This window comes from Oculina patagonica, chromosome 7 (genome assembly GCF_052425735.1).
Source record: "Oculina patagonica isolate OP01 chromosome 7, crgOcupat, whole genome shotgun sequence".
Taxonomy (NCBI): domain Eukaryota; kingdom Metazoa; phylum Cnidaria; class Anthozoa; order Scleractinia; family Oculinidae; genus Oculina; species Oculina patagonica.
Window position 1 is genome coordinate 15523379 of NC_135764.1, and position 15131 is coordinate 15538509.

A 15131-nucleotide genomic window follows, 5' to 3' on the forward strand; every position below is an offset into this window, starting at 1 on the left:
GGTTGTTATGCTTATACAAAGACACGCCTATTATTGTCAGCCATCATAAACAATAGTTAATATTCAACTATGAAACTCACTCAAGCATGATATCTACATGAGATGCCAAAACAAATTCAGCACTGTAATTTACTAAGCATTAGCATGTTCCTTGCTTCAGTGCTTAAGCAAACTGAAATTTCTTTAATGGGGAACTCTTGTTCAGTTTTCACTTTAGATCTTGATCAGAAAACTAAGGAACACCCTCAAATTATCTGAGATTAGCATATACAGCAAGTTCTATCTTTAGCAATCAATAAATTTAAGCTAACTAATAAAAGTTTGAAAGAGAATGACTACAGGATTGTTGTACGAGCGTGGAATGGAAAACATGTCAGAGCTTGCCAGCTTTAATACTTTAAACCGAAACCAATATATTTTACTGATAAGAACTCGTTACTGTAAAATTAACAAAATACAGATTCTACTGAAGATCAGCAAAGATCGTTCCATGACAAAAATATGAGGCCAGCTTGCTCAACCATATCGCTTTTAAGTTGATTATTAAAGCTAACTGAGAAGGCTGGAAAATACAATAACTCTGAATTTTTTTTAAAAGCGATAATCTGAGAGCGTTTCAAGAATTATTTACCACAGATATCAATACTCACGAGCATTCATCAGATGTGATGTAAGGAGCCATTGATCTCGATCACGAACTAAACAAGCTTTTTAGATTTCCTTTTTCTTGTAGCTTCACACTAAAGTAATACCTGTATTCTCTGTCGGTATATGGACGTTAGTCTTGGGCAAGACTATTGAGCAATTCGATTATGAAACTAAAATAACACTTTACCTGTGTCAGAGCTAAACCTCCCTCCGACCGGATACACGCCTCAAGCGACCGACGTCAAATGGAATGCTCCGGAATGCAGCGTCAAATTTACTCCAAATGCTATTTGTAGTTCAGAAGGAAACAATTATTTATACCAGCCGCAGAATACACGACAAAAGTCCCTCCTTAGGAAGTGTAACAAGGACGTTTCGTAAGCAAGATCGAGAGTTCAAAATACTTCTTCTTTCACCTCTTGTTGCGCAAACGTGAGGGCTGAAGAGAATCAGAGACTGGGACGAGTGGGCGTAAGAAAATTAGAAAAATCTCGATCGGATTGGACTGAAGGATAAGCAGTCAGCAGAATTTCTCCCACGCACTACACGCTGAGAGCTGAGCAAAAAATAATGTGTGCGTTGCAAAATGTTAAACTTTTGCGGAGCTTGTCAACACTTCACAAAAGCATCGAGGAAGAGTGCAGTCGTTTACGGTAGTCACGCAAAAAAACCGAAGTGCATTGCGTGGCGGAACAAGCAAAACCTGTTCTTTTCTTTCAAATTTCGAAGAGGGTGTGACAAATTTTTGATGGCAATTATCGCTTATAAATTTGAAAAAGAACAGGGCGAAGCACTCATAAGGAAAACCAGCCATGACCAAACACGCAAAGCAAACAAAACATGCGTTCCAGAAGTTTCTTTTTTGAGCCTCGAAGCTGCGAAAATGAATCGCTAAGCATGGGCTGCATTCACTAGCTTCGGTCGTCAAGACAGGCACTTTGGTCTTAACCATAACATCCATCTATCGTTGATTATTATGCAGAAATATCGACATTTAATGACGCTAATTTCCACACCTAAAAAAACGCGACACCGTTTTTGAGTTTGAATCGAGTGGAGTTTCTTTGCGTTGTGGTGTACTCTTTGGGTTTTGGGAGCTTTTTTGCTTTAAAATTACTGGGATCTCTAAGGATGAACACCTAACTAACAAAAAAACAAAACCCAACAAAGAGAACATGTCATTAAAGAACGTACAGAAGCCAAAAAGTTGTTATAGAATTTTATTTTTTCCCAAATTGTTGAAAATGTCAGGTGACGGATGACGGTAGTTTGATTTTAGGCCAGTTGGTTTCGAATAAAAGTTTGTCTTTTCTGTGATATGTACAGAATAGACAAACTTTTATTCGAAACCAACTGGCCTTAAATTAAAAAAAAAACATCACCCGTCATCTGACATTTTCATATAAAATTTAATTGCGTTTCGTGCTTAATTTAAATATCTTTTTTTTTGTTTTTAAAAATACAAAATGAGAACATAAAGAACATTTTCATGCTGTAGTCGTTCAAAAACGAGACCATTAAGGCTCAGCTCAAAATTGGATGTTCTTATATTAAAATGAAAAGGAATCGTATTAACATTTTTTCGGGTCCAATACACGAAAAAAATCCGACTTCCACGTGATCACTGTTTTATTTTTTGCGGGCCCGCAACCCTAATCTTGACAGTGACCAGCGGATTGTGTTTTACGCGTGCGCGCCACGTTATTAAAAAGCGAAGAGAAAACGGAAGTTGAAAATTTTGTTCTTCCACTAAGAACGATCGGAATGCGAAAAATGTGTCAATCACGACAGTTTGTCGTAACACCGGAAGAGAAAATCTGTTCTCCAAGCACGATTGTCACATATTGCAGACTTGTTTTACGGGTGTTGCTTTTGCGAAAATTTGCTCTGATTGTATCACATATAAACCACGGCAAAGCGAATGATTCCAACAACGGTTATTCTCGAGAAATTCGTTATAACACTGACAACATAGCGAGTTTATCGACCGAGGAAAATCACATCTCAATTCACACCGCGTGCTCGTCTACACTTCAAAAAAAAATTGTCAATCAAAAAACAACTCCGACTGGTTCGCGGCCGGTTCGAAGCAATTAAGCGTGATGCGTTACTCGGAATAATTGTCTTTTGTCCAGTGATTTATCATTGATCGCGCCACGTTAATAAAAGGCGAGCACAACATAGCGAGTTTACCGACTGAGAAAAATCACATCCCAATTCACACCGCGTGCTCGATTACACTTCCCAAAACGATGAAAACATGCATTCCTTACTTGATGCGTTACTCGGGATAATTGTCTTTTGTCCATTTAACCATTTATTTATCGACACTGCCATCTAAAATTGCGCACTCTCGTACCAGTACCTTTTCTAAGTGCGTCAAGGCCCGCACTTTCTAACCTGTGGTTACCACTAGTTTATTTTTTTTTCTTTATTTTTTTTTTGCAATTGCTATGCAGCTTTTGATGATTGGAAGTTAGTACGAAGACGCTTCCATTTTGCTAGGTCCCGGTTCTGTCCTTTAAAAAGGAAGAAGCCTGTCGCTACCACCATTTCTCAAAGCGTATTCTGTTCTTTGCAATGTTCAGCTTGTACAAGATGTCCGACACATGTTTGATCATTGGAGGAGGACCACAGGTGTAACAAATTAATTGGCTCCTGTCCAGGGACGATACAGCTTCTTGGAGTCTTGATTCGCTTATACGACCATGTTCATCTAAAAACAAATAAAGAAAGTTAGGTGAGTGCAGGAACACAGTAAAAACCCGCAAGTAAGAACCTGCATTTTCCCAAGTTAGCCTAAACAGGTTCTTATATAAATGGTAATTAGCACAAATTTAGGCTATTTAGGATCCTATTTTCTGAGGAAAAATTTACGTTGTTAATAGAGTTTTTAGTGGTATTCAGCCTTTTCCGTAAGGGTTATTTCTTCCACGGATTTTTTACTGTTAGGAGAAATGTCTGGGCTGATATTTTTGCATACATTTTTATTTATATTTTTATGATTGTATAATGATAATGATCTTCAACATTGGCATTTACATTGCAATTGGAGCGCTAAGGCTCCTAGGTGTCTCGAGAGGATCCAAAAGTAAAAGACACTAAAAGTAACATAAAAAATAAGAACCTATGTCAAACTGGCAAATTTTTTCAAAAACTTGCCAGCAAAACTTACTTTCGTACTAAGCTACCTAATACGAAATCTCAGGCAAGTGCTTGACGATATGGCGACGAAGTGTACCAAAAAGGTACAAGTGGGTATTTACCGTACCCAAATTCAGCCAAAACTCCGGCGAAATCAGCTCAGTGGCGTTATATCACAGGAATCAGGATTAGCTTATAATACGAATTTGGGTACTGTAATATCAGATATTGTGGTCATCCGTACAGGATTAGCGTGTTCCAGGCGTTCGGTTAGAACGGAACCGCAAAAAAATAGGGAGGGGAGTAGCGAGAGGAAGCGAGAGAACACCTGTGATCCTAATTACAGCCCCCTCCCTATTTTTTCGCTCGCCGTTTTCTTTTCGCGCCGTTTCCCACGATCGAACGCCTGGAATAGGCTAGTACATGATCGCCTAACTGATCAGTTTACGCAGTGTCTCAATTTTCTGAAAGAGTTGAACGAGTGAGAGAAATTGAATTGGACTTTTCGCGTTCTTTTTGCATTGACAAAAATGCGAGGCTGTGATCACTAGTCTACCTTGTCACTATTCAAAGAATCAAGGCACGTAAAACCAAAAAAGCCAAGAAAGTAAGAATCGCAGTAAAAAGGAAGCATGACAACGCTTTAGTTGGTTTTCTTTTTGCCTCGTAGAATCTCTTACCGATCAAAGAACACATGCCATTTTTTTAACAATGTAAGAAATAAAACGAAACTGATTGTGAATTTGGTTCATTGCATTTATCCGCTTGTTGTGATTGGCCAGGTTTTTGTGGACAGTAAACAACCAATTAAAACACGAGGCAACAAGAGTTGACGTAACCGCCAGCCGAGGACAACCGCGGGAAAACACCCAACGCCATGACGTGATGGATTCTGTTCCTGATTGGTCGAAAAACAGCATGTTCCTCTGATTGGTCACAGCACGTTAATAAATAAACTTGATTTGAATGGCATTGTGTATTGATATACATGTAGCGCTGTCGTGCGTGGAAAATGGACAGTAAAATAACAGTAAATACGTAAAAATTTGACGTACATGTACTGCCTCCACTTTCTGGTTTGGTAACAAAAAACTTGCAAAGTATTGAAGGACACTTTTTGGAAATTTTCATGAGAGAATCCTGCAAAAAAGAACAAGAAAAGATAAACAATGAGAAGAAATCTATGACAATATTAACAAAATTGTTACAAGCTTATAAAGAAGTAATCGATTGACTATATTTTTTTTGCAACGTCATAATTTGATAGGCGGTCACTGTAGATTATTTGCATTTTATCGTAAGGGCCATGTCTTATATTTTTTTGTCCAGTTAAGGGGGGGGCCAGGGGGGGGGGGCAGAGGGGTCTGAACCTCCCTCTCCCTGTAACATTTTCTCCTGCTTCCCGCCCCCCCGGTTCCTGCCACCTTGGGAATCCCAGTTCCCACCCTCTCTTCTCCCATCTCCTGCCTTCCTGCCCCCATCCACAGTTAAAGTCTGATGGGCATTCTTTATAGCTTGCTTCACAACAACCAATATCTAGATTTATTCATTTCCGTTCATTAGTTGTCAAACATTACAGTTCCCAAACACCATAACTTATTAAATTCAATTGCTAAAGCTGGACATAAGTTCACCATAACTTTAGTAAAGCAGACCAGCAAGAGTTGCAGGCCAGTACAGTTGTGTATTGGTAATTCTGGTCACTCAAAAAATGTTCTAAACAGCACAGAAAACCTTCTCATTGATTATTAGATGTCACTTCCACAAAATAACATTCTGTACCTTAAAGAGAAGTTCATCTTGGTTCTTTGCACTGTATAACAATGTTGTTTTTCCAGTGTATTGATACAGAGGGTCACTGGCGATGTTGGCAACATGTTGTAAAATGGAATACACAGGATTAATACCAACACCACCAGCGACAAGAAGCAGATCAGGGCTGGGATCATCAGGATTTGGATCAAAATAAAAGTCGCCTCCGACTCTCATGTGAACCTTACTGCCAACACGGCACTACAATAAAAAAACAATTGATGTGAGACTCACTGTACTCTTTGGAGTGAAATGGATATTAAAAAATCTGTTAATTAAACGCATCACTGCATGTTACGATACAATGCACAAATATTAGTACAAGGTATCAACATATTGGCAATAGTTTCATATTTTGTAGCCTGTGTACAGCCGTCCTGCTCCCCTCCGATTTGATTGGTTTACGGGCAATGGTATATAAGCTCACACAACTGACCACAAATATGGTAGCTGATACGAGTAACAAGAACATCCTGGGCAGCTTAAATATTGCAATTCTTTGGGTGTTTTAAATAATTTAATCGACCATTATTCCACTCGCGCTTGTTGGATATGAGATAGTTATAGCCAACTGGGCACTACGCCCCTTGTTGGCTATCTAACATCTCTTATCTAAGGTACGCTCATGGAATAATATTTTTGTTAAATACAACACGATCGCACATGCATTGCTCTCAAAAGGGAATTTTTTTCAGAAATACAAAAAGGTTGGTTTTGGACTGCAGCCATTAGAGTGTACGTCTTCTAAAACAGTTAGACAAATATCCTGATACAAACCTTAGTATGGACCCAGAGTGCAGGGGGGTGTTCACTGTATTTAATTGCCAACTCTACAGTACTCGTCTCCTTCAGTTCTCTGGGACTGGAGCAGATTGTGAATCCACCCACAGTAGATACACCAGGAATAAAAAAATCAACCCTGGTTCAAAAAGGAAAAAGAAACTATTGCTTAAAATTCCCATTTCCATTCCATGTTATTATATAAATGGGAAAGGTGATTTAAACTTTACTTTAACCAGAAATCAATCTGTTGATTCTTATAACACAAGACTGTTTGAAGTTATCTTCATTTGCCCCTTCATTTGCTCCTTTTCTGGCTGAGTGAAACAAAATAAGTGGAAAATGTTTTTCTCACACACCGCTGGGACCTGGGAAAGGGTCATGTGACTTTATGCAGGCAGTTGTTTTTGTTGCGTCCGCCATTAATGACCTTTTCCCACCCACCTGCCCTAAGATTTTTAGTTTGCGCTGTATCTTTTGTTAGCTTTGCTATCTTGTAATTTTCCCTATGATGCAGGATGTACATGCATGTATTGTTTTGTTGAGTTTGTAAAGGCCGATTTACACGGTACGACTTTGTCGCATGCAACATCCTTACGACAGGCCTACAACATGACTTAGGAGTTGTAGGTTTGATTTACACGACACAATTCGTGTCGTAAGCTTGTCGTAAGCATATCGCAAGCATGTCGCATGCAGCAAAATCGTATCGTGTAAATCGACCTTAATAAAGGTCAGGTGGCGGTCGGCCTGGCATGGCTTCCTGTGGTGAGTGAGAAATAGGAATTTACAGCAGCATATCCACAGAGTGGCTATTCATCAGTGTTTCCAGATCAAATCGGAATTCAGAAGTGTTGGTTTTTGTGGAGGGAGGAAAACAGGAGAACCTACAGTGTAAGCAAGGACAAGAACCAACAACAAACTCAATCCACATATGACACCGGTTCCGGGAATCAAACCTGGGCCACATTGGTGAGAGGCGAGCACTTTCACCACTGCACCCTTCCTGCTCCCTGTGAGAGTTAAGTGTCTTGGCAAAAAACACATTACAAGCACAGTCAGTGCTGAAGTCATTACGCAACCATGCCCCCCGATTCCATAAACAATAAGATTAACTATTGTCGCTTACCATTGCCCTGGCTTAAATGTAAATTTGTTGTCCTCCACCTTTAAGAGAAGCCTTTTTACAGTCTCTGACAGCTGACTGACTTCAATTACTGTGGCTGGAGTTACTGACTGCAGGCCAAAAAAAAAGAAGATTTCATGAACAAAACATCAGTATGAAAGTAAAACCAAACAACCAAATGTAGGGGTAATAATAATTACTGGTATATATTCCAGGAGACTACCAAGGAAGGTTCAACGATGATTGGAACTCACTTACAAAACAGAATATCTTGACAAAACAATTTTACACTGTACTTGCGATACATAGTTTTGGCACCAAAACGTGGGGGACTGAGCCTTCCCCCCCAATTTTTGTTTTGGGGGGGTATCACCCCCCTTCCCCACCCTGCTCCAACACCTATAAAAAAGTATTTTCTCCCACCAAGATGGGATGCTAGTCTGTCGCAAAGTTACCCCCAGCATTAAATTCACCAGTACCCATTTATACACCAAGGGGGAGAGAGGCACTGAGTGAGATTACCCAATAAACACAATGCAGCATCACCCTGGTCAGGGTTTGAATCTAGACAGTTGTTTAATACCTTGAGTTTATAAAATTGTTTATTTTCAGCTTACTCAGGTCTTCACCTCCTGCCTTGATGAATTCTCTGTCCTCTCCAGGTGTGTACTGTTAACGTTGCTTCTGCCGTCATTTGAATCAGATGAGTTGGCACGCTGTTGATATCGAAAACCTGAAATGAAAAACATGGTAACACAACTAATTTTATACATGATTGTATAATTTTATAAAACCAAATTGATTGCAAAGCTAGTACAACGGCAGGGGGGCAAGATTTATTGGCCAATATTTCAACTAGCAGAGCTAGTCTTCTTCAGGGCCAGTACTATAATATAAGGAAAATAACGGCTCTAAAATTTGAATTTGGATAATACAGTGTGGGTTTAACTAATACAAGCTATATAAAGATATACGGTGACAAGATATATAAACATGTAGAACGCGGAAAACAATAATAATAGTAATAATAATAATAATAAAATTGAAAAAACCAAAAATAATGAAATTGTCAATGTTCATTTCTACGGTTAAAACAAACATGCTGACACTTCCAAACAATACAGATTTGCTCCAATTACATTGCCAGCATTGTCCTTTAAATGACTCAGGGGCATAACTTTCAACTCCCTTTTGGGATTTCGTCAGTTAAGGATCTTAAGAAACCAAAACCGGTCAGCTTTTGTGACCTCATATTTTCCAAGGCGTTAATTGGCCGCAAACCATCATGGGTACCCCACTTTTCCCTCGAGATTTGAACATTTTATGACATCATTCCTGTGGTCTTTAAGAGTGTAAAACATGGAAATTAAATGTAATATTGTACATGCGATTAAGAATATAATTTTGTTAATGTTTAAAATGAACTTGAATTTTGCCCAAGAACACAAACCTGGATCTCTGGGTCTGCAGTAAAATGGACAAAATAGCAACCTGCAAAAAATAACAATAAAAAAAGGATATAAAGGGTTTAATAAGATCTCCTTGTTACATGTACATTATTAATTCATTTACTAAACTGGTCCAGATGACAAACCTTTTCAAGCCTTTTCCGGCTTAAACAATCCACATGTCATTGCATTAATAGATCTTTTTATGTGCACGAACTTATTAAATGTGACTTGGACGTAATGAAGAGCGAAATTAGACATGATCAATTATCTTGTTCTGTGACTCAATTTCTCATTCTCTTGGTGTTTTTGCAAAATATGTACATCTTTGTTTTCAGCACTGTAATTGAGTTTTGAATAAATGAAGCTTTTGTCAGCGTCTTGCGTGGAGGGGAGGGCCGGGGGTATTTTCCTACATCAACAAGACCAACAAAAAATCTTGACTGAAAAAAGAACCTTTGATCACTGCCGGGATGGATCGACTTAGCACCTACCTTGAAAATGGTGTACCGATCTTGAAGAAGAGATGAGGATTTGACCAAAAACAAACCAACGAAGCTGTACCTCTAGAACAAGCCATCTAAAATTCCGACAGAACCCTCACACAACAAACGCCATTGAACAGTTATGTAAGAAATGCCAGGCAATGCCAGGCGGCTTGCCAGGCTGTCGCCTGGCAGACAAAGACTGGGTCTTGTTTCTGTGGTCCTACTGGTCAGCGTCTGACGTGGTGTAGCGTACATGAATATTTGACCGTCATTGAGCATTGTTGAGACTTTTTCAGAAGTTATGCTTCTTGTTAAAAAGTATAGATCTTGTGGACCAAATCGTGTAATTCCGCTATATATATTTATTTGAAGTTTATTCTTACCGAGTGTCGGAGGCCAAGTTAATTTTTCACAGAAGAACATTTTCAAGGAAATGATGAGGTAGGACAGTTGATGAAGTAAGCATACTTTCAGTACCTTTTATACAAAAAACTCAATTTTAGTCGCAAATATGCAGAATGATACAAATTTATTGCAACCAACAGGTCTCTTGGCTAAATGAGGAGTTGCCTGTTAAATCAGATGAGATCGAAGATAGTAAAACCTGGCCATATTATCAACAGTCATTTCGTCCAGAAAGTTTTGCTTATAACGCTTCTGCGGCGTAACGCGTTCTTATAAATAAGCTTATTATTCCCGCCAAAATTCAATTTTATTGGCTTTTCGACTTTCGTGCTTTCTTTTCAGTAAATGAGTGCATTTTTAAAATCTTTTTTTGAAGACTTGAAGCGAGCAAGTCACATAATTTCAACGAGTTTATGCTTGAATGCTTCAATGGGATTATTAACTCGCGTGCAAAATTGCACGCGTGCACGGATATAAAGCTGATATGTATGTGACATAGTCACGCAACATTTAAAATATCCAACATCATGGTGGAAGAGAATGTTTGTCCGTTTAGCTGCCTCTATCAACATTGCGTTTAAATCGTTTCCCTAGCTTTGATCTAGACCACTTTCATCCAGCGTTTTGCACCATGAGCAAATGTTTGATCATTTAGCTACCTGTGCAAACAAAGCAAGCCCAAGCAGGAAAAAGCAGCAAATCAGAAACCGAATCTATGTGATATTTCAGCCGTAATACACACTAAGGGTTTAGTGGTTATGTGGGCTCATTTTTTACAATGTTTGATCAAAACTTTGTTTGCTCATTTAGCCACCCCGTATTTGTGACAAACACAATGCTGGATGAAAATGTCCGATCGTTTATCATTATGTACCTATCAATGTTTATTTTTTAATAAGCTGCAGATCTAGAAGAGGAGGGGGCATAGGGGTTTTTGAAGTTAACTGAGATTTTCTATTGAATGCCCCACCACATGGCATTGTGAATGGTCAAAACAGTCAGTAAATTTGTTAGAAAGGCCACTAAAGTGGTCAAAAGTCCCAAGTAAAGGCAGACAATTTGCTGTCAAATACACTGCCTATGTCTGGTTTTCCTCCCCTCTCCCTGCAGAATAACATTGAAGGGTCGATTATAGGCAGGGTGAGGCCACTCTCCCAGATAAATTTTATAGTAATTTTATTTAATTTGCTGAAATATTTTTTGTGATATTTTGCAGCTCTATCATGAAGCACTTACAGAGCAGTATTTTGTTAGTTGTCTTGTTATGGAACCCAGTGAAAGGCTCAAAGGGAGACAAGAGTTTAGAGTTCCGCATATGTATGAAGGAATGTTCCAAGGGATGCGAGCTGGATGAATACCCCGGCAAGTTACCCATATACCTGACTATGTTTTGGTGGGATTGTTCCGATGAATGCAAGTACCAGTGTATGCACAAGGTCACTGAGAGTAACATGAAAAACAATAAACCAATCAAACAATTTTATGGCAAAGTAAGTGACTGGCTTCAATTTTGTTTGAAAAATGTAGTTAAAAATTCTGTACAGTGTAAATTCATTTATGGTTGCCTAATTGAGACCTGAGACATGCCACATGTAAATATACTACAATCATGTATTTTGATGTCCAGTTCTAGATCAATTTATTTATTTATTTTTTTGATCATTGTTGTTAAAATTGTGTTGTGCTCTGACTAAAAAACATCAATACCCTACCCATGGATAATTTTTTTCGGTTTGAAAAACCTCATTATTTTGTAGGCAACCCACAGAGCAAACACTGATCAACACTGGCCAGCAGACAAAAGTCTCGACCAATGATTCATTAATTGAAGGGTTGTCAAAAGTAGCCAGCACCTGGCCTGGCGAAGATCACCATCTACTTTGTGTTTTTGCCCTGTTACTCTGCTGGGATAAACTCTGATTGTGCAGTTCCAGAAGATATCCATACCCACCCTGTGGTAGATCAGTGGAAATTCTGAGGAGAGTATGGGGCTTCACTGGAATTTCCAAAGGGGTGGAGGGATTCAAACCAAAAAACCTTCAGTGGGTGGGGTATGGATATTTTCTGGAACAACACATTCTTAAGTAAAAGATGACAAATCAGCCACCATCTTCAACAATAAATGTGCCTTTCTCAAACCTTAAACCTTGTAATTGTATCTTTGAAACCAGTGGCGGATAAAGGGGGGCATCACCCAGACCCTAGAATAAGGGGGGGGCCTGCTCTCAAAAAAATTTTCTCGGCCCTTTGGGCCTCTATTTGTTCTAAAAATAACTGAGGGGGGGGGGGGGGTCCCTCCCTAGATTCGCCACCGGAAACACCACAATTTCAGATACGGTAAATGTATCCTCTCCTTTCTCTATTACAGTGGCCATTTGTACGATTCCTTGGAATTCAAGAACCTGCTTCAGTCTTGTTTTCAATTTTCAATGGAGTTGGACATATTGCAGGGTGGAAAATGTTGAAATCTACTGTTCCAAACACTGACTACAACATGTACCCAGTATGGAAAGTAAATGTTGTGGTAAGATTATGACACTTACAATTTAAAATCTTTTAATTTTATGACTGTTGTGTTACACTGAACTGTTACACGTTGTGTGACATTGTACTATTGCACCATATTATTTCCAGATGAGTTCCCAGATGAACTCATGCAAGGCAATTAACCTTTTCATTTTAATATGATGTTAATTAATAGTTTGACGAAATGACCAAAGGATAAATAACAAAGTTCTATAAAAAATGAAATCAAAGCAAGTCTCTTTCTGTCTGTAGTGGCATCTTGAAAGTGCTCTATTTTGTGTAAATTCCATCCCCTATTGTTGGTTTTTTCAGGGTATTTCAAACTTTGCTAGATTTCCAAATTTGAATTTGGGTCCTGTTGCAGGAATCTCCATACATGTATTTACAGACAGTTGCTCTTAGTGAGGGTCCTGAAGGTTGTTGTTGTTGTTTTTTTTTTTTTTTTTTTGGGGGGGGGGGTGGCATATTAATTCCATTGCACACCCCCAAATTTTGCCCAAATCCCATTCCATCCTATGTTTTACCCAAATCCCAGTCTCATTCCCCATGGATGTAGCTAAGAAAACACTTAGCCGGCTCATCAACAAGCGCAGCTGGCTTTTCTGGCCTTGACAGCTCTAAAAGGTTACCTTAGTCTTTGTTTTCATGTGAAATTTCAGCCGGATTCAAGTTCTCTTTTAGCTGGTGAAATTAGCCGGCAGCCGGCCCTTAGCTACAACTCTGATTCCCACTTTTTGTTTTTTGATTCCCAGTCCCAGGGGGGAAAAATAGGCAAATTTGTACCCCTTCAGGCTCCTCCTTAATGTTATTGTGCCTTTACACTGGACAATTGTCACCTTGTGGTGGTGGTAAACTGATTGTACATATTTAATACATATGCTGGTTAGGCCCTCAGCCCCTGGTTGACTTAACCATGCTACATTAGATTTGTCTGGCCCTCCAGGTTGAGGGCAGGGAATACATGTATGCTGCCAATCATCCCACAGGGCTGCAAATAACAGTTGGTCATCGGACATTGGCTGACCAAAATTTAATTGCCATGTCCTACGAAATCTCAAGTGTGGTCAGACATAATTTCTGGACAATTTTTTGATCATAAATCATTTTACAGCAACAATGAATGAAAAATGTCTGACCACAATTTTGTTTTGTCCGACCAAGATGGTGTCTTAGTGGGACATATGTCCTTTCAAGTGAAAAAAAAAATTATTTGCAGCCCTGATCCCACCACATAAAAATCCAAATGATAACTGCCAGAAACCCCCTGTTGGTTGATAAGATTGTGGCATTGACAAAAGTTGTGATCAACATGCAACTTGAGCTTTTTAAATCTTTCAATCTGAGTCAACATTTAAACTCCATAATTTATTATTGTTGTTGATAAATACTGTCGTTGACTCACAGAAAATGTAATTTTGTTTCAGATTAGTTTAAATGCTTGGTTCTGGTCAGTAGTATTTCACACTCGGGATTTAGACTGGACTGAGGTAATTTGTTTCCATAGAGATGACACTGCTGTTCTGTACCATATTGTAAACATAACATACCGTAGTACTTTATTCTGTCCAAACGAACTATTGCCCGAGTTAGAATGGAAACGAGACATAATCGATCCCATGACTTTTTGGTCGGCTGCTCCACAAAGCTTAAATATACCGATAATTTTGCCTTTAGAAAGACTAGATTCTTTAACCTATATCAAAATATTATTTTATTTTGCGACAATAAACAAGATGGAGGCCATACTGTCCCTATTCTATTTTAAAATTATGATCTCATCATTTGTTATACCCCGATGATGAAATTTTTCTATTTTTAGATTACGCCCCTAACCTTGCGCCCAATGATGCAATTTTTCTATTTTTAGATTACGCCCCATTTTTGATGACGTCACTAACGCCCCATTTTTGATGACGTCACTTACGCCTTATGACGTCACACACTTAATTAATTCCTGCCCACGTTAATGAGATTCCTGCCCACGGGAAAGGTAACCGCTGTCCTTAGTATACTACTGTAATATCAGATATTGTGGTCATCCGTACAGGATTAGCGTGTTCCAGGCGTTCGGTTAGAACGGAACCGCAAAAAAATAGGGAGGGGAGTAGCGAGAGGAAGCGAGAGAACACCTGTGATCCTAATTACAGCCCCCTCCCTATTTTTTCGCTCGCCGTTTTCTTTTCGCGCCGTTTCCCACGATCGTAACGCCTGGAATAGGCTAGTACATGATCGCCTAACTGATCAGTTTACGCAGTGTCTCAATTTTCTGAAAGAGTTGAACGAGTGAGAGAAATTGAATTGGACTTTTCGCGTTCTTTTTGCATTGACAAAAATGCGAGGCTGTGATCACTAGTCTACCTTGTCACTATTCAAAGAATCAAGGCACGTAAAACCAAAAAAGCCAAGAAAGTAAGAATCGCAGTAAAAAGGAAGCATGACAACGCTTTAGTTGGTTTTCTTTTTGCCTCGTAGAATCTCTTACCGATCAAAGAACACATGCCATTTTTTTTAACAATGTAAGAAATAAAACGAAACTGATTGTGAATTTGGTTCATTGCATTTATCCGCTTGTTGTGATTGGCCAGGTTTTTGTGGACAGTAAACAACCAATTAAAACACGAGGCAACAAGAGTTGACGTAACCGCCAGCCGAGGACAACCGCGGGAAAACACCCAACGCCATGACGTGATGGATTCTGTTCCTGATTGGTCGAAAAACAGCATGTTCCTCTGATTGGTCACAGCATGTTAATAA

General features: G+C 39.1%; 2 protein-coding genes and 1 pseudogene across 3 annotated transcripts in view; 1 reads left to right on the forward strand and 2 right to left on the reverse strand.

The window, feature by feature from the left end:
• LOC144660803 (uncharacterized) overlaps window positions 1-813 on the reverse strand; it is a 34014-nt pseudogene extending 33201 nt beyond the window's left edge. Inside the window, exon 1 of the transcript XR_013572165.1 lies at window positions 651-813. The product of XR_013572165.1 is annotated as an uncharacterized LOC144660803 (transcript). The remainder of the gene's footprint in view (window positions 1-650) is intronic.
• A 1037-nt stretch (window positions 814-1850) lies between these two features.
• Window positions 1851-9625, reverse strand: LOC144660804 (oxidoreductase NAD-binding domain-containing protein 1-like). The gene is made up of 8 exons (XM_078521530.1): window positions 9453-9625; window positions 8961-9001; window positions 8140-8243; window positions 7514-7620; window positions 6382-6523; window positions 5575-5805; window positions 4848-4932; window positions 1851-3364 (listed from the first exon to the last, which is right to left on the reverse strand). Exons 1-8 carry the CDS (start codon window positions 9536-9538, stop codon window positions 3192-3194), a joined length of 969 nt encoding a protein of 322 aa, XP_078377656.1. The 5' UTR covers window positions 9539-9625; the 3' UTR covers window positions 1851-3191.
• Window positions 9626-9735: 110 nt separating this feature from the next.
• LOC144659233 (GPI-specific phospholipase A2-like PGAP3) lies at window positions 9736-14060 on the forward strand. Its single transcript, XM_078519665.1, has 5 exons — window positions 9736-9887; window positions 11068-11341; window positions 12220-12375; window positions 13802-13909; window positions 14052-14060. The coding sequence occupies exons 1-5, from the start codon at window positions 9880-9882 to the stop codon at window positions 14058-14060; spliced, it is 555 nt and encodes a 184-aa protein (XP_078375791.1). The 5' UTR covers window positions 9736-9879.
• Window positions 14061-15131: the final 1071 nt, after the last annotated feature.

What these genes read in the sequence shown, in the direction of transcription:
- LOC144660804 (XM_078521530.1), bottom strand. Translation starts at nt 9,538, where the DNA reads ATGGCTTGTTCTAGAGGTACAGCTTCGTTGGTTTGTTTTTGGTCAAAT. An exon ending in AAGATGAACTTCTCTTTAAG is followed by an intron (nt 4,933 to 5,574) that starts GTACAGAATGTT and finishes TCTTTTTTGCAG; the next exon opens with GATTCTCTCATGAAAATTTC. An exon ending in AGAAAGTGGAGGCAGTACAT is followed by an intron (nt 3,365 to 4,847) that starts GTACGTCAAATT and finishes ATTTGTTTTTAG; the next exon opens with ATGAACATGGTCGTATAAGC.
- LOC144659233 (XM_078519665.1), top strand. An exon ending in TCAAACAATTTTATGGCAAA is followed by an intron (nt 11,342 to 12,219) that starts GTAAGTGACTGG and finishes TCTCTATTACAG; the next exon opens with TGGCCATTTGTACGATTCCT. An exon ending in TATGGAAAGTAAATGTTGTG is followed by an intron (nt 12,376 to 13,801) that starts GTAAGATTATGA and finishes ATTTTGTTTCAG; the next exon opens with ATTAGTTTAAATGCTTGGTT.